Source organism: Lissotriton vulgaris, unplaced genomic scaffold (genome assembly GCF_964263255.1).
Source record: "Lissotriton vulgaris unplaced genomic scaffold, aLisVul1.2 SCAFFOLD_1271, whole genome shotgun sequence".
Lineage (NCBI taxonomy): Eukaryota > Metazoa > Chordata > Amphibia > Caudata > Salamandridae > Lissotriton > Lissotriton vulgaris.
The window spans coordinates 7,346-29,774 of NW_028247961.1; the positions used below are offsets into that span (position 1 = coordinate 7,346).

A 22,429-nucleotide genomic window follows, 5' to 3' on the forward strand; every position below is an offset into this window, starting at 1 on the left:
GTGCTTTAGCGCCGGGCGGCCTATAAAGTAGGCAGCCTCTGAGGGTTTGGTGGTCAGAGAGGGTGAAGTTGAAGACCAGTGCTTCGTCTAAATCGGTTACACCAGGCTTCACTATCCCTCTGAGTGACTTATGATAAATGATGGCCAGCCCTCCTCCTTTTTTCCCTTCTCTGTTCCGTGTGAGACAGATATTGTCCGGAGGAGTAGCCATAACGATATCTGGACCTGATGCTGCATCTGTCCATGACTCGGTTATAGAGGCAATCTTAACCTTGGAGTCCTGAATGAGCTCCGCCAGTTCAGTGCTGTGTTTTACCAGGGATCTGGCGTTAAGAAGCATGCATTTGGTGATGTTGTTTTTTTTTTACTTCTAAGGCAGTGTGCGGGGCCGTGAGGGAGGGTAAGGATTGCCAAAGTACTTTGGGAAGAGTCTGCTTGCAATTGACACAGTGATGGGGGAGGGACTGCCGGTCATCCGCCATTGCAATGGTGATACAACCATTTGTATCTGGGTAGCCACCTCTCGTCAATAGTGTATTGCGGTTGTAGACTAGCCGTGGAGTAGATTTTAAGGCCATCTGACCAGAGTTTCCGGCCCTGGGCGTGGGTCCGGCACGGACGGGCGCAGACGGGCTTGCCTTTGGCGCGCCTTAGGCGCGCCGGCTGCCTGCCCGCTGCGCTTCCTAGGCCATGGTGTCATTTTTTGCAGGCTATGGTGGGCGGGGCGGAGCACTAGACTGCTCGCCCAGCTCGTCTGCCTGACTTAAGATGGCGGGACCGATGGGGCGATGTCGTGGAGTTCGAGCCCCGGTAAGTGCAACATGCAGTTTGTTAAAAACAGCAATAATCACACACAAATTTTAAAATGAGGTAGCAGCAGATTAAAGGAGAGTTAAAAAGAGTCCCGGCTTCCGCCTCAGGACTAATGCAACCACTCACTCGCAATCAGTTAAGAGATATTTATCTGCCCTTTCGGCATTCCTTTGTTTACCTGATCAATCTTCTTGGTTTAAGTCCCCTATAGTGTCAAGGTTTATTAACAGACTTACTAAAAAGTACCCTCCTTCGCGGTTAATCATGCCTCAGTAGGATCTTCATTTGGTACTAACTTATCTTATGGATTCTCGATTTGAACCTTTACATAGTTATCTTTTGAGACTACTTTTTTCTTGTTGCCATAACAAATGCTACACGTGTTCGTGAGTTGCAGGCCATTAGTGTTAAGCCTGTCTTCACTTCTTTCTATGCGGATAAGTTGGTTTTGAGAACCAGGGCTGCTTTCCTGCCAACAGTGTTTACTCCCTTCCACATGGGCCAGTCTATCACCTTTCCTACTTTCTATCCTCCACATCCATCTAAAGACAAGGAAATACTTAATCGATTAGACCCTAAAAGGGCTGTTAGCTTTTACATGGAGAGGACACGTGATCTCCAGCTGGATGATGAACTGTTTGTTGGCTATGTGGGCAAGACAAAAGGTAAAGCTGAGCATAAAAGATATTATCCATGAGGGTCATCTTGTGCATAAAACTCTGCTACGCCTTTGCTAACAAAGAATCACCAAAAGGTATGAGAGCTCATTCCACTATGGAACATATGACAATAGGCTGAAAGCCTGGCTGGCAGGAGGTGCAGCATCATGTAATCATGGGCAAATTACATTATCTGCCTGTGTCTAAAACAATTTACTGTGTGAAATGCACCCGAGGTTTTCACAAATATCAAACAGGAAATTGAGGCATGGATAGATAGGCCCTCTCAAATACTCAGATTGGCAGGACACCCAAATGACCCCCTGGGAAAAAGCCATCTCATTCTGGCTTAGAATGAACCATCTAATCTACTTGCAAACCACCTACTTTACACCCCGGCGCCTATTGCGCACACACAGGATTCCCCTTACCACTTACTTCCACTGCGCACACAGATGCTGATTTTTTTCATATAATATGGTTCTGTCCCCTAGATAACCCCTTTCTCAGTGGAATTGAAACAGTACTGTCTCAAGTTCTAGATTGGCCAATTAGCTTAACCCCAAGGGTGAGACATTTGGGTATACTGGAGGATGTTGACAGACTCCAGTGTGAGCGTGGATGGTGAGAGTTGCTACTATGGTTGCTAAGCACAACATTGCCCATAAATGGAGGTCTCCTCATCCCCCCACACTGGCAGAATTGCGGGCAGAGTGGACTGATGCGCTAAGCTGGAGCAGTCAATCTACCAAGCAAGAGCATGTCCTCAAAAACATTTCAAAATGTGGGGTGAATGGTGGTCGTATTATGGGCTGGAGGGAAAACAAGACTTAGCTTGTAGACATGAGTGCAGCTATTTCAAATGTATTGTTGGCTGTTGTACACTGAATTTTAAAATAAATCTTTTTATTGGCATGTTGACATTTTCAAATACGTTTCACATCTTATAATGCATTTTGAATATAGCAGGCAGTTTACCATATCACAGCATATTACAACTACAATAATGACAGAGTAGGTTTTACATAAACCTCTTTGACAGCTGGTAACTTAGATGCTTGGATGGTTTCCCCTGAGCATAGGCGAAACATATAATTGTCTAATCAATAAAAACATTAAACTGTTTGTAACTACAATTGCTATAACGATTTCACTGTACAATTGTACAAAAATTAACGATATGACAACTGAGCATAGGTAAGTGTGTTTGTGGGGCTGTGGGTTTGAGCTACGGTTCTCCTTGTGTGTTGCGCTTAACAGACAAAGCTGTTACCTAGCAGGGGAACAGCGAGTAATGTGAGTGGAGGGTGGTCATCGGTATTCAGGCCAGCGCGTAATTCCGGCAGGACTGTCATAGCTGTTGGAGATGGGATGTTTGCCAAGCCCTTTGTGTCCTCTCTGTGCCCAGGCCTCCATTGCAAGTGCACAGGTAATGAGAGTAGGGTGGCTAGGCGACTTCCATCGGAGGGTGATCCGACATTTAGTCAGGAAAGGGCCAGGCCTCTGAATCGTGCTACTGATTTATTTTCCTTGGTTCGGCATATCATTCTTAGCAGACATACCTGAAATGAAATGAAATGAAAAGTGGTATTTATAAAGCGCGCAGCTACTCCAACAGAGTGTCCCGGTGCTACAGGACCAATTAAAGGCGAAGAAAGCAAGAGTTCACACCAGTCGCACTACAGCAGATAAGGGCGTTATGTCCGGAAAAGCCAAGTATTTAGCTGTCTCCTGAAAGTAAGCAGGTCTTGAACTAACCTAAGATGAAGGGGTAACCTATACCATAGGCGGGCAGCCAGCACTTTAAAAGAGCTTTGGTCTGCTCGTGAGCGGAAAAATTTAGGAGTAAGTATCAAGGCTTGTCCAGAGGACCTCAGGGCACGATGTGGCACATAATGTTGTACCCGTCTCTTAAAGTAAACAGCACCCGTTACGTGAAAGGCCCAAAACGCCAAGACCAATGCCTTAAACTGGATCCTTCTGCGTATTGGGAGCCAGTGCAGAGTTTTCAGATGAGTGGACATGTGTGCTCTGAGCCCCACCATATGAATAACTCTGGCCGCTGCATTCTGAGCCACCTGCAAGCGTTTCAGTAAGTATTCTGGAAATGCACATTGACATAGTCAAGCCTGGTGGTGACCAAGGCTTGCACTACTGTCTTCCGGTGCTCAACAGGCAGCAAAGGGAGGACGTTTTTTAGCATTTTCAATATGCCGAAGCAGGTACCAACAACAGTCTGAATTTGGGCTTTCATGGTTAAGGTGACATCTAACTTTACCCCTACGTTTTTCACAACACTTACAGGGGCTGCAGGTGGAGACATGTCACCAGGCCATCAATTGAGCCATGATTCACAAGAAGGACAGCCAAAAAAGATAATCTCTGATTTTTTAGGGTTGCATTTCAGTTGATTGAGCCGCAACCAAGAGAACTTTCAACAGACAGATGTTAATCTCCTCACTGTTGAAATCACAACCTTTATCATGCATGAATAGCAGTTCAGTATCATCGGCGTAAGATACTATCTTAGTGCCGTGCGACTCTGCTAAAAGAGCAAGAGGGGCCATATACATGTTAAAAAGTGATGGACTCAAAATGGACCCCTGCGGGACCCCCACCTTCATAGGAGGGATGGAGGCCGAAAAAGGGGGGGGGCAGATTTCTTGATGGTGGTCAGTAAGGAAGGAGGCAAACCACTTAAGTACCGTACCCCTGAAGCCACAATCCGATAGATTTTGCAAAAGCCGGTCATGGGGCACGGTATTAAAAGCTGCGGAAAGATCTAAAAGTATCAACACAGCACTTCCTCCACCGTCTAGTTGCTCTTTTATAGTTTCGGAGACTTCCAGTAAAGCTGTTTCAGTACTGAGATTAGTCCTAAAACCAGAATATGGTTAGCCTCTACATACTCAGTCAGTTGTGAATTGACACATTTCTTCAAGGTTTTTGAGAGAAACGGCAGCAGTGAGATAGGCCTGTGGTTTGCAGCCACTTTGGGGTCGGCAGAAGGCGTCTTCAGCAGGGGGATGATTTTGGCCCTTTTCCAGCAGCCAGGAACCAACCCCTGTTGCAATGAGGAGTTCAGAATCAAATTGATCGCAGAATTTCGGATCTCTGCAATGTCCAAGAACGTTTTTGCAGGGCACGGATCTGAAGGAGATTTGGACTTCAAAGAGTGCATGATCTTAAGGGATTTTTCAAGGGAAATGGGCAAGAACTCAGTAAAAAAGTAACTAATGCTAGGGCTGGCTGAGCCCACCAGACTTAACCCGTCAGCATTCCAGACGAGGGGGTGGCAAAAGACTGTTGAATAATACAAATTTTATTATAAAAATGGTCAGCAATGTTATTGGCCCAGATAGACGAGGGGCAAGCGGCGTACTCACCGCACTCGAAGAGGAAAATTCTTTAACAATCTTAAATATTTCCTTACTCTTATTTCTAGCTCCTTCAATTTTAGAGGAGAAGTGTTTCTTGCCCTCTTGGATATTCTTATAATGGACTTTCAAAGCCGATTTGTATCTTGCTTTAGCCTTCGGGTCAAACCGAATTCTCCACACTCTCTCCGGACGCTTACACATACTTCTACTTGTCCTAGGAGTTTCAGTAAACCAAGGGGCAGAAGCGAGCGGAGACTTGGCCGCGCGAGAAGAAATGGGGGCTAATTCAAGAACCCGATCTTTTAGCCAGTTATCCAGGCTGAGCGCATCTTTCTCGAGGTCACCACAGAAAGGAATCATGTGGTGTCTCAATGCTTTCTTCATGGCTTTTGGTGTCATCTAGCAGGAAGGTCTAACACTATGTGAAGATGGTTTGGCGTGGGAGAAGAGGCGGGCTGATTCCTTCTGGATTCTAAAACCTATCAGGAAGTGATCGGACCATAACAATGGGAGAGGGGTATCTATCTGTAGAACAATATTGGAGAAAATCTGATCCAAAATATGTTGCTTCTCATGAGTGGCGAGATGAACATAGGGGGCAAGATTAAAAATCTCTAACGAGTTGCGCAATTTAATGCATTGTAAATCGTCTGGATTATCCATATGGATATTAAAGTCTCCTAGCACCACACAATGCTTATATCTGGTGGCAATAGGAGAAACCACTAGGCTGAGTGACTCTGAAAATTTTCCAACTGGGCCGGGGGATCTATAGACCAAGATACCGGCTATAGCCTGTTGTGCTGAGACAGAGAGGATAAAACCTAGACTTTCAGCGCCATGAATCTCCTCTATTGGAAGAATTGAGTAAGAGAAGTGTTCTTTAAAAATTATCGCAACCCCCCCCCCCTCTCCTCAACACCAGATCCTTCTTAATGATGTGGTAGCCTGGTGGAATCGAACTAGCGATAGTTGCGTTGGAACCGGCATTAAACCAGGTCTCAGTAACAAACATTACATCGGGGCTAGTATCCTGTAAAAGATCAGATAGTTGCAGCTCATGTTTTTTAATAGACCGAGTATTCAGCAAGCAGGCTTTAAAGTGGCAGTTCACCAAGAGAGGCGGCTCCCGGGAACAAGCCTGTGATTCCCACAACACATTTACCCCCTTAGGCTCTCTACAAGATGGATCGGCCCTTCATTTACAGATGTTACAAGCAAGCGGGAAAGCCAAGGGGTCAAGAGACTTATGGCAACAGTAACTCACCGACTTTCCGAAGCCCGTCAATTCAGCCCTACTGTAGTGCATAATGGCGCTAAGGAAAAGGGGGAAACTAACAGCATTTCTGGGCCGGCCACCGTTGGGACGCTGATGGGCGCAGACGGGCTTGCCTTAGGCGCGCCTTCGGCGTGCCAGCGGCGAGCCAGCTGCGCGCCCGCTGCGTGATCGCGCAGTGTGCCTCATTAAATAGCCCCAGGTTGATAGACTAGACCGCTAACCCCCACAATGGCGGTGCTAGTTTTCCCAGCAACTCAGGGTTCGATCGTGGCCTCCCATAATCATTCAAATTCCCATGTAGCAGTACAAATTCAATCAGGAACTTAAGCATGAAATCTGCATCAAGCGTATGGCAGCAGGGACAGGCAGGATCTGTACGATACAAGTATTCGTTGATTTTGTGGTTTGAGGTAGGCCCTGTGCATTATGTAGTATTGTATTATTTTGAAGCAAGCATTGCGGGACACCAGGGTAGGGTATACCAATACATCCTGCCACTCTTTATCCGTGCTAGGGCAGCCCAAGTCTGTGGCCCAATGTTGTCGCAGCATGGAAAGTGTTACTGTAGCATGCAAGTGTAAAGTGCCGGCTAACCATCACATCATGTGTTGCCCCCTTCCCATTAGATGCAAGTAGTGGATTGTGAGGTGCATTGTTTGGTCCTGTAGTATGTCTCCCAAGTGTATCACCAACAACCGGATGAAGTGTTTAGTACAAAGTGTCCCGGAGGGAAGTCAGCATCTGCAATAAGCTCCTCTATGGGGAGGAGAAAACTATCACGGTACAGGTCTCCCATATTTCAGAGTTCCACCGTGTGCCAGGGACCCATTTCCCTCATGGAAGTCGCCACCCCTCCCCGTGGCATACCAAGCAGTGGCAGCTCTTGGGCGTAAGGTGTTACTGAGTGGGTGAGTAAGAGACGTCTATGGAAGCTGTCACCCACACTAGGAGAGTTTGGGGCATCGGCGGTGCTTTGAAGAGGGTGTGAATTATGTGCAGTATACAAACTGGATCCCATGGAGAGGAGGTAGTTGCGGTATCTTCCAACTGGCAACCCACGGACCAACGAGCCACCCATTGTAATAGTGAGGCTACACAATATTGCTCGAAGTGTGGCACTCCTAATCCACCCTGTTCAGACAGAAGATAGAGTTTGGCGAGGGCCACTCTGTGGAGCATCTCATACCCAATAAAATTGCCTTTTAACCCCTCTAGAGTGCGGAAGAAGCGTTTGGTGACATATAGGAGCAAAGTGGTGAAGTAGTACAGCAGGCACGGCAGCATGACCTTCTTCGTGAGGGCTCCTCATCCCGCCACTGCTGGTGACAGTCTGCCAGAATTACATCTGCACCCTCAAGGAGGTCAGTGCTCCGACAAGGTTTCTGTCCATAAGTTCTGTTTGTGTGTGATACATTCAGATTCCCAGGTAACAGAATGTGATGGGCTGCCATTACAATCAGGCACCATTGATCTGAAGGGGAGGGTCCGATGTAGTGGTAATACAAGGGAATAAGCAGGAGTTAGCCTAATTATTATTATTATTTTTTTAAACAAACTTTATTCATCAATTTGCACAATAGGCGCATGACTCTGTACCCCAGAGTCCACTGCTATTTACATCAAGGGGTGGTGAGGGACAGAGTCTCTGAATTAAGCAGAAAGCTCTCACCCAGTCAAGAGATCAGGGCTAGATCCAACACCGTTTTTTAGCTCACTGCACCATCCCAGTTTCAGAACCTGGCTGTATGCAAATTAGTCTGTTCCTGTCCCAGTGCATGATGGGAACAGGGCAAACCAAACTACAAAAGCCAATTCTTACACTGGGAAGGAAACAAGCTCCCGGGGACCGGTTTCTGGCATTACAGCCGTCTTCGGCCCGGTTTGCTTGAATCCTGATGGTGCAATGAGCAAGGGTCTCACATCTGAGAATACCCTTCCACGCTTAGGGTGGACAAAATTATTTACATCAAGGGGTGGTGAGGGACAGAGTCTCTGAATTAAGCAGAAAGCTCTCACCCAGTCAAGAGATCAGGGCTAGATCCAACACCGTTTTTTAGCTCACTGCACCATCCCAGTTTCAGAACCTGGCTGTATGCAAATTAGTCTGTTCCTGTCCCAGTGCATGATGGGAACAGGGCAAACCAAACTACAAAAGCCAATTCTTACACTGGGAAGGAAACAAGCTCCCGGGGACCGGTTTCTGGCATTACAGCCGTCTTCGGCCCGGTTTGCTTGAATCCTGATGGTGCAATGAGCAAGGGTCTCACATCTGAGAATACCCTTCCACGCTTAGGGTGGACAAAATTATTTACATCAAGGGGTGGTGAGGGACAGAGTCTCTGAATTAAGCAGAAAGCTCTCACCCAGTCAAGAGATCAGGGCTAGATCCAACACCGTTTTTTAGCTCACTGCACCATCCCAGTTTCGGAACCTGGCTGTATGCAAATTAGTCTGTTCCTGTCCCAGTGCATGATGGGAACAGGGCAAACCAAACTACAAAAGCCAATTCTTACACTGGGAAGGAAACAAGCTCCCGGGGACCGGTTTCTGGCATTACAGCCGTCTTCGGCCCGGTTTGCTTGAATCCTGATGGTGCAATGAGCAAGGGTCTCACATCTGAGAATACCCTTCCACGCTTAGGGTGGACAAAATTATTTACATCAAGGGGTGGTGAGGGACAGAGTCTCTGAATTAAGCAGAAAGCTCTCACCCAGTCAAGAGATCAGGGCTAGATCCAACACCGTTTTTTAGCTCACTGCACCATCCCAGTTTCAGAACCTGGCTGTATGCAAATTAGTCTGTTCCTGTCCCAGTGCATGATGGGAACAGGGCAAACCAAACTACAAAAGCCAATTCTTACACTGGGAAGGAAACAAGCTCCCGGGGACCGGTTTCTGGCATTACAGCCGTCTTCGGCCCGGTTTGCTTGAATCCTGATGGTGCAATGAGCAAGGGTCTCACATCTGAGAATACCCTTCCACGCTTAGGGTGGACAAAATTATTTACATCAAGGGGGGCCGAAGAGGCTGAAATGCCAGAAACCGGTCCCCGGTAGCTTGTCTCCTTTCTGGTAAAGAATTGGCTTGGTAGTTTAGTCTGCCCTGTTCCCATGATGCACTGGGCCAGGGACAGACTGATTTGCATATAGCCAGATTCTGAGCTGGGATGGGGCAGTGAGATAAATAACGGTGATGGATCAAGCCCTGATCTTTGGACTGGGTAAGAGTGGTCTGCTCAATTCAGACACTCTGTTCATCACCACCCCCTTTTGTAAATCGATTTTGGCCACTATAGGTGTGGCAGGGTATACTCAGACATGAGTCCCTTTCTCACTGCTCCATCAGGATTCAAGCAAGCCGGGCCGAAGAGGCTGAAATGCCAGAAACCGGTCCCCGGTAGCTTGTCTCCTTTCTGGTAAAGAATTGGCTTGGTAGTTTAGTCTGCCCTGTTCCCATGATGCACTGGGCCAGGGACAGACTGATTTGCATATAGCCAGATTCTGAGCTGGGATGGGGCAGTGAGATAAATAACGGTGATGGATCAAGCCCTGATCTTTGGACTGGGTAAGAGTGGTCTGCTCAATTCAGACACTCTGTTCATCACCACCCCCTTTTGTAAACCCAGAGTCCACTGCAGCATCACATTACACAGGTATATGTCAGCAATTGACTTTTTGAAGAAACAAGATAATTAGCACATTCAATAATGAGCATTATTAAAATAACAGCCCCACGTGCCCCAACTGTTCCCTTCCTCCCCCCACTCCCCAGAGTTGCGCAACCACCACCGAGACCCACCCACCCGATCACACACACCCCCCAGGCTACCTCACCCGCAGCGCCAGATCCAACCACCCTGTCCCTACCCTCATTCCACTGAACTATCGTCTGCTTCCGCCGTAGGCTCCAGCCACAAGCCCCTACAGTCAGACCATCGCTTCCAAATTTTGAAATGCTTACGCGGGCACCCCCGAGCCACAAAGATCGGCTGCTCCAACCCCATGCAGAAGTCTAATCCGTTTTTCCAGGCAGTCACCGAGGGCGCTCGCGCATCCTTCCACATCTGAGCAATATCACGTTTCGCCAATGTGAGGCCCAACAGTAACAAATGCCGTTTATAGATATTGCCCCCGATCCCTTCCATCACATGCAAAAGGGCAAACTGTGGTATAGGTGGAAGCTACCACCCGAGGACTTCTGAGAGGCAGGTGAATATCCTTCCCCAAAAACGGTCCAGCGACAAGCATTGCCAGATGGTTTGGAAAAATGTGCCTTCCGTCTCACCGCATAGGAGGCATTCCGGGGAAGCAACCAGCCCCACCCGCCACAATCACACCTGAGTAAATTAAACCCGGTGAAGATATTTAAATTGGATGAGGCGGAGACGCATTGCTATGGCTGCCTCCCGAGGTGCGGCTAAGGCCTCCCTCCAGTCTTCTTCCTCCAAGACCCCCACATCCTCTTCCCATGCCCCCGTAGTTTCTCCAGCTGAGACGCACTGTGAGTGACCAGGGTCTGGTATATTCGCAATATCTTTTTGGTCTCCAGGTCACCCATAAAAACTTTCGCTTCCAGCGGGCTAAACTCAGGTATAGAGTCAAGGCCCTCCAGGCTAGGGGTAAGCGCGTGTCTGAGCTGGAGGTATCGGAAGAATTGCGACTGGGGCATGCTAAACTCCTCTTGCAGATCGCGAAATGATTTGAGGGAGCCATCGCTCACAACATCGTCCAAGGTGGAGACGCCAATGGCGTCCCATCCCCGAAAGCCCTGTAGGGCCGTCAAGTCGGACAGGCGCCCATTATGCCACAGGGGCGTTTACTCCGTAAGTGTGTTCCGCCACCCCATGCGCTTCAGAGATTGCAGCCAAATTTGGAAGACTACTTTCGTCACCGGAGGCAATGTACCACGCAACACAGCTGAAAAAAGTATCATATGGAGAGTGGACTGCCCCATCAAGTATCGCTCCACAGCATAGGCCGGGTCCCTCCTGTCCCCATACCACCTCTTGTTGAGGACCAACAGGTGCGAGGCCTGCTAATATGAAAGGATATCTGAGGTCGCTAGACCTCCACAGTAAGTGGAGAGAAAGCAAGTACGCAATGCAACACGCACCGCTCCTCCCTCCCAGAGAAACTGCCCCAGAGTCGAATTTACCAGCCGGAACCATCTGGGCGTGATCAGGTACGGGTGATTCTGCAATTGGTACAGCAGGCGGGGGAGTGCGACCATTTTGAATATTGCCAATCTGCCATAGATCGTTAGCGGCATACGGGTCCAGGTTTTGATATCCGCCTGTACGCGCTCCCAAACTGGCACCACATTCCGCTCCCATGACACCGCTGGCACGTCGGAGAGGAAAACGCCCAGATATTTGAGGCCTCCCACACCACCTGTAGTGCAGACGCCCATGCACCCATTCCATCCCGAGCCCCCAACACCCAGAGCGTAGACTTACAAGGGTTCATGCATAGCGCGGACGCCTCCCCAAATATTCGCATGATCTCCAGGATCCGCGGCCCTGACTTATTCAATGCCGTTAAAAAGAAAAGGACGCCGTCCGCATATAATGCGATCCCGTTTGAGAGACCAGTAGCCCACTCAAACCCCTCCAGCTGTGCGTCAATGCGCACCCAGGCCGCAAGTGGCTCCATTGCCAGGGCAAATAAATAAGGCGACAGGGGGCACCCCTGCCGGGTGCCACAATGGATTGAGAAGCCAGGCGATACCGCACCCGCCACACGGACCGACGCTGTCAAGTCGGTGTATAGTAGCTTCACATACAACAAAAACCTGGGGCCAAGATTAAGCCGACCAAGAAGGGCGAACAGGTAGACCTAGCTCAGGGAGTCGAACGCCCTGCTATGTCTGCCAGCAGGAGCGCCGCCTGCACCCCTGTCTGTCTGACCGCTGCCAGGGCTATGTGGGCCCGACGTATGTTGTGCCGCCACGCCCTCTGGGGCATGAACCCGGCCTGGTCTGGATGGACCATAGCGGAAATGCACGGCAGAAAGCGGTTGGCTAGCGCCTTGGCTAAAGCTTTCGCCTCCACATTAAGCAGAGAAATGGGGCGGTAGGAGGCATGTTTCTCCAGAGGCCGACCCGGCTTATGAAACACCACAACCTCCACATGTCGCCAGTCTGGGGGGAGCTGACAGATCTCCCTGGCCTCCTCGACCACCGCCTGATAGAAAGACGCCAGCTGTAGATTGTACCGGCGATGGAACTCAGCGGGGAACCCATTGGGTCCTGGGGCCTTCCCCGTATTGAGTTCTCCCAGGGCCTTGCTCAATACTTCGTCCGATAGGGGAGCTCAATCCGTTGGCGTGTATCATTGGACACCGCTTTGGGCGAGAGGTCCACAATAAATTTGTCCACCGTCGCCTCAGGTAGACACTCCCGCGAACCATATAGATCAGCGTAATAGGTGGCAAAGCTCTCCGCTATGGCCCTGGGGTCCGTCAGCGGCGCCCCACTCTCCTCAAGCACCCCTGGAAGGGCCTGTGGATGAAAGACTCCCTGGTAGAGCAGATGTAGCAGTTTACTCGACTTGTCGCCCCAATGGCAGATTCTGCTTCGTGTTGCCAGCCAGACTTGACGGGCCTCATCCAGTAGGAGAGAGGCGTACGACTGCTGAGCCTACAGCAGCCGACGCACCACCAGACCATTGCCCGCTTCCTGGCTCCGATGTTCAAGTGCCTCCACCTCTACCTACGCCCTGACCAACTCGTCCTGGCGTTTTCTAAGGGCCGCTGTGCACCATGCTATATCTACCCCCCACAGCATGGGCTTCAGTCCCGCCCAGAGCGTCACCGTGCTAGAGACCGATCCCACATTGGCTGCATAGTAGTCCGCGATCGCCTCCCACATGTGCCTCTCGTAGTCGCATTCTGCAAATGCCAAACCGCCAGCCACCAGCGAAAGGGCTGTCGCCCCCTACCCAGCCGCAACTCCACAAACACCGGAGAGTGGTCCGACAGTGCCCTGGGGAGGATCCCAGCAGCCATCACATTTGTCACAGTCGCCTGGGGGACAAAAACATACTGCAGCCTAGAGAATGATTTATGTACCGCCGAAAGGTAGGTAAACTCCCTTTTGTCTCCATGTATGTGTCGCCAGGTGTCCACCCAATCCAGGCCAGTAACCAGGGAGTGTAGTTTCGTGGGATGCGTGCTGTTCAGGCCCCCTCCCATCCTACTTCTGTCTCTCCCCATATCCATAACATTGTTCCAATCTCCACCCACAACTGTGCCCACAGTGAAAGCAGCCCTCGACTAAGGACCACTGTAAAGGGGGAGGGGCATACACACAACCCAACACAATGGGATCCTCCCCAATCATGCCCCGAAGAAAGACATAGCGCTCCTGCGGATCCAACCATTGCTGCAGATGTACATACGGGACCCTGCGGTGGATTAAGACTCCCACCCCCCCCCCCCCCCCCCCCCCCCTAGAACCATGCGTACACCCAGCATGAAAAACCTGCTGGAAGCCATAGCGCTGCAGGCAAAGGACTTCGAAACCCATTAAATGGGTCTCCTGCAGCAGGAGGATATCAGCTCCGGCCTTCTTGGCCTGATGCAGGACCGCCCCTCGCTTAATTTTGTATAAAACCCCCCGCACATTCCAGCTCAATACGCGGAGGGTGCCCGTGGATACCCGATCATCTACCACCCCACTAGCCATCAGGCATCAAACATGGTGTACTATGGACAGGAGGACCCGGCAGTGTGCGTGCGTATAGTGTTGTGCCCAGTGTAAAAGCGCAACCCAAACCCCCACCCAAACCCCATTCCCACAACAAACCACCCACCCCATACCTAAAAAACACTGAAGTACCTGTCGCGGCGGGATCAACACCATACCCCCAATGGGGAGGCACAGCCTGCACCCACCAATGGATCCCCAACTCACAGCCCATGGCCCACAGGCACACACCCCACACACACCCACCAGGTGGGGTTCAGCCCTCCTAGGGGCTCCCTCAGCATAATAAATCTTAATCAATCACATAGTCCAATTGGATAAGCATCTCTGCGCCATTCAATACACAAGAATCATGGATCCACTGGCTGACGTTGGGAGGCCGGGTCTCCCCGGGAGGAGGCCTCGCAGGACATGGAACGCCTCTGGGACTGCGATCGTCTATGCCCCCTCCGGCGCTGTCCACAGGGATTCTTCAACGGCCCCTCACTCAGGGATGAATCAGATTGCAGCCCAGGCGACGTATGTATCCGCACCCGCACAGTCTCATCAGTCCACTTGAAGACCTCCTCCAGGAAGTCAAAGACATGGGTGCAGGATTGAAATACAACACGCAGGCGAGCCAGAGAGAGCAGGGCGTATGGGAGCTTAAGTTCCCTCAATCTGGCCTTCGCCGCCATAAACGATTGGCGCTGCTGCTGCCCCAGTCTGGTATAGTCTGGGAACACCAGGATACGATGATTGTCATACAGCAGGGGTTCTTTGATGCAGGCCTTTTTCAACAGTGTCTCGGTCAAGGTAATTCAGCAACCTCGTAATCATTGGTCATGGACGAGCCCCCACCGGCGGTTTCTGAGTGAGCGCCCAGTGCAACCGCTCCACGACAAAGCACCGGGACAGCACATCTGGGGGGAGCCAGCTTTCTAGCCATTGGGTGAGGAAGTGCTCCATATTGCCATTCTCAAACCCCTCGTTGTCGGGCACAGCCTCCTGGGCTCCCCTGGCCGCACCGCCTGCCGCTCCCGGGCCAGTGAACTTATCTATGGGACCGTGCTTCGTGGAACCACTGCCGCCCTTGTCTCTATCGTCATGATGGCTTATCACGGACTCCCGGTGCGTCCAGATACGTCGAAGCTAGGCACACACACTGGGTCCGCCCCAGCTCCAATACGCTGCAGGTCCCTCCGGCGCTCGGCCCGATCCCAAGGGAAGGTAGAGCAGAGACAGGGAAGGCACCACCGAGTCAATCTGACGTCCCATGTGTAGGATATTGCCAAGGCAGTGTCCTCTGGTTGTCACCTTGAAGGCATCCCATTCAATCAGCTGGGAGGTGACGGTGACAGCTTTTGTATCAAAATATTCCTTGATGCTACCATTAAGGGAAGCCCTGAATGGAGGATCCTCCAGCATTGTCTCTTGCTGTCTCCACTTCGAGTTTGGGGGAGGGCCTTTTTCCCAGGAGAGCCATAAATGCAGTGGGTTATGATTGGAGTGTGTCCTGCCAAGGTAGTCAATGTACGTAGTTTGAGTGATTATATCTGATTTACTGAGAAAACTGTCTATTCTGACATGTAGGTCGCGGGGGTGAGAGTAAAACATGTAGACTCTTTTGGTAGCATTATGCAGGCGCCAAATGGCTTATAAGCTCCAGTGTTGTAACCAGCTAGTTAAGATATGAGCTTTTGAGGTAAAAAGAATTAGTCTAAATCTAAATCTATGTTAAAGTTGCCACCCAAGAGCAAGGAGAGTCTGCTCCATTGCTACAAATCCCCAGTCAGAGCCTCAGAGAATACCACCTACTCAGAATTACGAGCGTAAAGTGCTCTGAGCAGTACCTGTTGGCCTTCTAGTAGGCCCTCCACAAAAACATAGTGACCCTCTGGGTCTAGGACTGTGTTATCTGCAACAAAGGGGACCCCAGTCTTTATCCACACCAAAACCCTGCAGGTGTAAATGTAGTAGTTAGTAGAGTATACTTGGTCCCTCCATCGCTTCTGTAACTGCACAGCCTCTACCTGGGTGAGATGGGATTCCTGTAGTAGTGCTATATGTGTAATCCTGCAGGGCAAATAGGAGTGCACAGCATATCTCCGAGAAGGCGTGTGTATTCCCCGGACATTCCACTTTGATATATTAGTGTCAGATATCATGATAGCGTCTGGATGAGTAGAGTCCAACTCCCTTCAGGCCGGAAGGGCCATTTCCACCCTGAAGAGAATAGTCTAGGTAGGTGCAGGCAAAAACAACAAACAAAAAAAAAAACAATATGAGACACAGAATACCATCTGGAGCAGAGATACAATGGGTACCCACCTAATCATGTGATCAACATGTGCCTGTGCTGGCAAACCGGCTTGGGGGTAGTTGACAGTATGGATAGTGTAGTGATGGCATGTTCCTTTAATTGGAATGTTATATATGCAATTGGAATGTTTGGATGCTGGGCAACAGTAACTGGTGGATCTTGTGTATTCTTGATGTACCTTTACTGGAGCTGCATGCATTCCTTCTCTCTCCGGATTAAATACTTGTTCTTACCTACTACTACTCTCTGCTTCCTGTTTCTTCGTCCTATGGAGGTCACTACAGATTTGACGACGAGCCTGGGCACAGCGCGATTTGAATACTTATCGTTGAAATCACCGAATTTTCAATCGTGAGTACCGGACTATTTTAAACCCATCTAAGAGAGATTCACGTTTTGGATTGGTGCATCCAGATAATCGTTGTGGCCCAATTACCGAAATCTACGTGTGCATATCGTCATATGATTGAAAAGAAAAGAGAAAAGAAAGGAAATTTTATTGCGGGATCGGAGAAAGCAGTGTAAACGTTTTGTATTTACTACGTGAAGAGGAAAGTTTTGTGGACAGTTTTAGGACGGAGACTAATTTTGTCAACATTTCGAAGCATTTTCGGGGCTTTTTGACTGCATCGTAAAGCGGCGGTACGAAGTGTTTACCTTTGAAGTTTAACCGCCCAACTGCTTGTTCCCGTGGACACTTGCCTCGAGCCATAGAGCGCCGGCCCCATAGCTTCTGGAGTCTCCTAAACCTTCGGATTCCACTCGTATACAAAGTTAACGTCATCACCAGTGCGCAAGGCATGCTGGGTAGCGTGGTGACATCACCACGTTAGCTTCACGCAGGGCGGCCATCTTAATTTTGTTTTCACTTCTGTTACCATAGTAACCATTGCCGAGCATTTCAGTCCCGTCTTTCCTTCGTTTTCATTGGATTTGTCTACGGAGGTGAAGTACTTTGCGCCAGTGCGCACAATCTTCGAACAATATACTCCACATTACTGGAAGAAAAGGAAGGATTCTTTTGTTTTTCCTGAAGTGGGTTTTATTTACTGCTTATTTGTGAAGTACTTTGCGCTGGTACGGACAACCTTCAAGCAGGAAAGTGCTCACCGCTGGTGCGCACAGCACTCAAGTTACAATTTTCTCTTTTTATTTGATATGGTCATATTCTCTTTTTCTCTAATGGTACAAGAGACATGCTAGCAGAAGAAAGTTCACGAGGCTCATGAAGTGTTACATAAAAAGGGGAGGGGGAATGTATGTAGCAGAGGTTTCAGGAAGTTTAGGAAATTCTTGAGGTGTTAGTTTATGAAGTTCCTGAAGTGTTTGTTTATTTACTAATTCATCATCCACGTGGTGAACATTTTAATGTCACGTTGTGGTTATTTGAGTCTCTTAATTTCATGAGGTGTTTTAATTTCAAGAAGGAGTAGTTTATTTACTGACGTTTCATTCACGAAGTAGTTATATTTTCTGGTTCATCATTCACGAAGTGGTTTTATTCATTAACTTTTCTTTCACGTTGTGATTAGTTGAGTGTTTAATTTGAGTCTGACCGATGTGCAAAAGTATCTTTGTCGCAGGATAACAAGATGGAGAAGGGATTAGTTACCAAGGTAGTTGAGAAGAAAGCAGGGTATAAAGATAAGTTGGAGGCAGGAAATGGTGACTTTTGTGTTAGGAAGGAGTGGGAGGGTAGTGAAAGAAAGAAATTTAGTGAGGGTGGTGCAAATAAGAAACTTAGTGATTTTAAGTGTAGGAGTTATTCACATGCCGCTACTCTTGAGAGGTGCTCTGCTAAGCATGCAAAGTGTATAGAGTGCGAATTTGTGGGTCATTTCTCAAGACTTTGCACTGAAAAAATAAGAAGTTTTCTAAGGCAAAAAATAGTTACTTATGTTCAGGATGAAGATGATTTACCTCTTTCTAAGTCTGATATTAGTCATCTTCAAGTTAATTGTGTTCGGAATTTGGAAAGGGGGGATGGTTGGGGGTGAGTTCATTTGTTCTGTTCTCACATGTTCTGTTCTGTTCACTCAGGAAGATGAGTTCACATGTTCTGTTCTCACATGTTCTGTTCCGTTCACTCAGGAAGATGCAGAATTTACTAAAATTAATTTTTAGTGCGTAAATTGTTGGGTTCAGAGTGTTATGAATTCTTTATAGTTTATTTATGATTTTTATGATTTTTATGTTCTTTCTGTTTCTTTTATTAAGAAGGAGGATGTGTAGTGATGGCATGTTCCTTTAATTGGAATGTTATATATGCAATTGGAATGTTTGGATGCTGGGCAACAGTAACTGGTGGATCTTGTGTATTCTTGATGTACCTTTACTGGAGCTGCATGCATTCCTTCTCTCTCCGGATTAAATACTTGTTCTTACCTACTACTACTCTCTGCTTCCTGTTTCTTCGTCCTATGGAGGTCACTACAGATAGTGTATAGATGCACAGATCCCGTGTTATCTGGTGGTTAAGTTGACCCCAGTGCCACCTGCACCCCATGTAAGTGTCTAATGTAGGCTGCACTGGTTGGGTTTAGGAGTGTGATGGTCTGCGCTCTATCAGCAGCCTAACTGAGGGAAGGAAGCAAGTAATGTGTGCCAGTGCAGCCCCTTTGGGTCTTAAACTCCGCTGCGGGAACTAGTCCCACGGAGAGGAACACCAGGATGTCCCTACGCCGTTGCAGTGTCTCACTGCCACTGTGTGCAGAGCCACAAGGAAATCATGCTATGTTGGTGCCTCGTTTCTATTTGTGTGAATCGGGAGGTGTCTGTGACCATGCAGCACAGCAGCCCTCACCAGTCTCAAAGGCCGCAGGTGCTGCTGAGCGGACATACATCAATGGGCTTTGACAGGATCCGCAGCACAACATATCTGCAGCTCCCACCACTATAGGGAGAGCATCGGATCAGCTGTGGAAGGAAAGTACATGGTTGACTACAACAGAAGGGAACATTAAGAAAGGAAAACATATGCGTAAAGCAACCCTTGTGTATTTTAGAGGATATCATCCACAGTTTTTGGGGTTACACTAGGCTCTGTATTGGAGCCGGGAGGGAAAATGACGGATGTCAGGAAGCCCTCTTTGCCTGCAGATTTGGAGTCGTCGCCATCTGTGTCTGAGAGTGGGGTGGAATCTTTTCAGATCTCAAAATGCTCTTCTTCTCCCTTGTATACCCTGGTCTAGGTCTGTAGAATTGGGAGTAGCAGTATGCAATCCCCAACCCTTACGTCTCCGTCGGCCCACACCTGTGAGCTGTGTGTCTCTGGTCATGTTCTGTTTCTAGGTGGTTCCACAGTCCCACGACTCTCCAGCTAGTTCAATGCTTCCTTTGGGTCTGTGAAGAAATGCAACTTGCTGTCTACCTTGGCCCAGAGATTGGTCATAAACAGGAGTGAATACTTGATGTTGATGTTCTTCAGTCTGTGTTTGACCGCAGTGAAAGTGTGGAGCTGGCGCTGAACTGCCAGTGTATAGTCTGGGAACCAGGTTGTCTACTACCAGGTTGTCTAGCTTGCGGGCCTCTCGCAGGATGATGTAGCTGTCTTTGTAGTGCTAGCGGTGTGCCACTAGCGGCCTGGGTGGTGCACCAGGGAGAAACCTCTGCGCCGGTACTCTGTCTGCTCGTTTGATCGAAAAGAAGGGCAAGGGGACCGAGGCAGGGATACAACTACAGCTCCATGACTCACAGTTGTACGCTGTATCCTGTCACTGTGCAGTTTCTTGTAAGCCTACCAAACAAATGTTGTTTTTTCAAGAACAGCCTTTGGAATCCTCTGCCCGCTCCTCCAATGTGCAAACCCGTTCGCTCAGGGTGTGCAGCTGGGTTTGCGGTTGGATGGTCGCCGGTAACCTCTCCGCACTGTGGACATTGTCGGCAAGCTTACAATCGTCATCTCACAGCAGTGTGGGACCCGTTCCTACTGCATCCATTTCATTCTCCAAGGACAGACAAGACTGCTCTATAGCTGCTAAAACTACATCAAGCTCTCCCGAGGTAGTTGCAATAGGGCGGTCTGTGGGATCCACGGCTTGCAGAATAGTTGGCAGCAGCACCAAGGAGTGTGGCTGTACAGGTTGAGTTCCGGATCCGAGACACCCCATGACCGCCCTTCAATCACCCACTTTGTCCAGGGGGAGAGATGACTGACCTCTTGTATGGGCCCGCTTGCAAGCGCCCGGTGGTACCATTGTACCTCACAGCTCAAGCAGCCTAGCAGTCTGGCTGAGTGGTCTCTCCCAGTGTCTCTTGCAGGCATCTGGTATTATTGCGCTGCATTGCTAGAATTGATTTTAAAAAGCGCCTTTCCATTTGGTTACATTTCGCCTGCTGTGTTAATTATTTCGTAGCGCTGCCTTGCTTGAACTGCTTCAATTGTGCAATTTTATTTGGCCACACTTCGACTGCTGTGTTGCATATTGCCGCTTTGCTTCGTTAGCGCTTTATTAATTATTTTCCCACTGCTTTCAGTCCTGTTAGCGCGTTTGACTCTAGCGCTACGCTGTGCTCCCCCCTCCGCCTCCATTTTGTTTGTTGTTGTCCTCGTGTGCCCGCCCCGCCTCCCAGCTGTGACGCCCTCCCACAGAACAGAAATAGCGCTCCACTCCCTACATGCGCCGTGACTCGCTCCTCGCTTACAGGCTGAGTGGTCGCTCCCAGTGTCTCTTGCAGGCAGCTGGTATTATTGCGCTGCATTGCTAGAATTGATTTTAAAAAGCGCCTTTCCATTTGGTTACATTTCGCCTGCTATGTTAATTATTTCGTAGCGCTGCCTTGCTTGAACTGCTTTGTTACATTTCGCCTGCTGTGTTAATTATTTCGTAGCGCTGCCTTGCTTGAACTGCTTCAATTGTGCAATTTCATTTGGCCACACTTCGACTGCTGTGTTGCATATTGCCGCTTTGCTTCGTTAGCGCTTTATTAATTATTTTCCCACTGCTTTCAGTCCTGTTAGCGTGTTTGACTCTAGCGCTACGCTGTGCTCCCCCCTCCGCCTCCATTTTGTTTGTTGTTGTCCTCGTGTGCCCGCCCCGCCTCCCAGCTGTGACGCCCTCGCCCCTCCCCCTCCACCATCCATATATGACAGGAGTTCCCGCGCGCAGCGTTCACGCGCAGCGACCGCGCCCAACCCGCGCCGAAGGTGCGCCAAAGGTAAGCGCGTCTACGCCCGTCCGCGCCTGGACCGCGCCCAGCGCCAGACCCCCTGCCCCTCGCGCTGCCCAGCCCTCCCGCATTACCTACGATGCCGCCACCCTCCTAGCCCTTAACCCCGGTCGCGCCCCCAACTGCGTCCAAGCCGCTCCTGGACGCACCCATGGACCTTTCTCATGCTACTCCTGCAAATTCAGCGGCACCGACAACATCTCCGCTACGACCACACATCAGACTCCCGACCCCAACCACTTACAATGCATCCTTCTCAACACCCGATCGGTCCACAGGTACGCCATTGACCTATGGAATCTACTAGACACCATTTCTCCGGACATCGCCTTCCTTACGGAAACATGGATGACCGCTTCCTCCGCACCAGACATCACCATTGCCATCCCTGAAGACTATAAGATCACTCGCAAAGACCGTACCAGCCACACAGGAGGAGGAATCGCTATCGTCCATAAGAAATCCATCCGCATCTCAACCAGCTCTGACGCCAACCTCGCCAACTCCGAACACCTTCACTTCCAAATCCACATCGACCCCAAAACCACACTCCGAGGCACTCTCCTCTACAGACCACCAGGACCCCGCGCAAAATTCAGTGAAGACATCACGGACTTCATCACTCCACACGCGCTCCCCTCCAAAGAATACATCCTTCTGGGAGACCTCAACTTTCACCTTGAAAAGATCAACGACCGCAACACCGCCACCCTCGTGGACAACCTCGCCAACCTCGGACTTAAACAACTAGTCACTTCCCCCACCCACATCGCAGGTCACACACTCGACCCCATCTTCACATCCAGCAATCATGTCTCCTTCAGCCACACCACGGACCTCCTCTGGACTGACCACAGCTGCGTTCACTTCACCTAAAACAAACCAAAACCCAACATCCACCTCCAACCTACCCTGCAAAGAAACTGGAACAAAATCACCACGGACCAAATCTCCGCATCGCTCCTTCGAAACTCCCCAGCCCCCTCTTCTAACGCTAACGAAGCCGCCGCCAACCTCACCCTATGGCTATCCAACACCGCCGACACCTTAGCACCACTGAAAAAACGGCAAAGCAAACCTGGCAGCAAGAAGGCCTCATGGTTCAACGATGATCTCAAGAAGTC

The 22,429-nt window shown here is 49.5% G+C and overlaps 1 protein-coding gene across 1 annotated transcript in view; it reads left to right on the top strand.

The window, feature by feature from the left end:
* Positions 1 to 1,210: 1,210 nt before the first annotated feature.
* Positions 1,211 to 22,429, top strand: part of LOC147664962 (uncharacterized) — a gene marked incomplete at its 5' end in the record, with an annotated part of 393,701 nt that continues 372,482 nt past the window's right edge. The window contains 2 exons of the mRNA XM_086949856.1: positions 1,211 to 1,478; positions 1,967 to 2,096. Of these exons, the coding sequence (XP_086805982.1) occupies positions 1,211 to 1,478; positions 1,967 to 2,096 (398 nt within the window). The remainder of the gene's footprint in view (positions 1,479 to 1,966; positions 2,097 to 22,429) is intronic.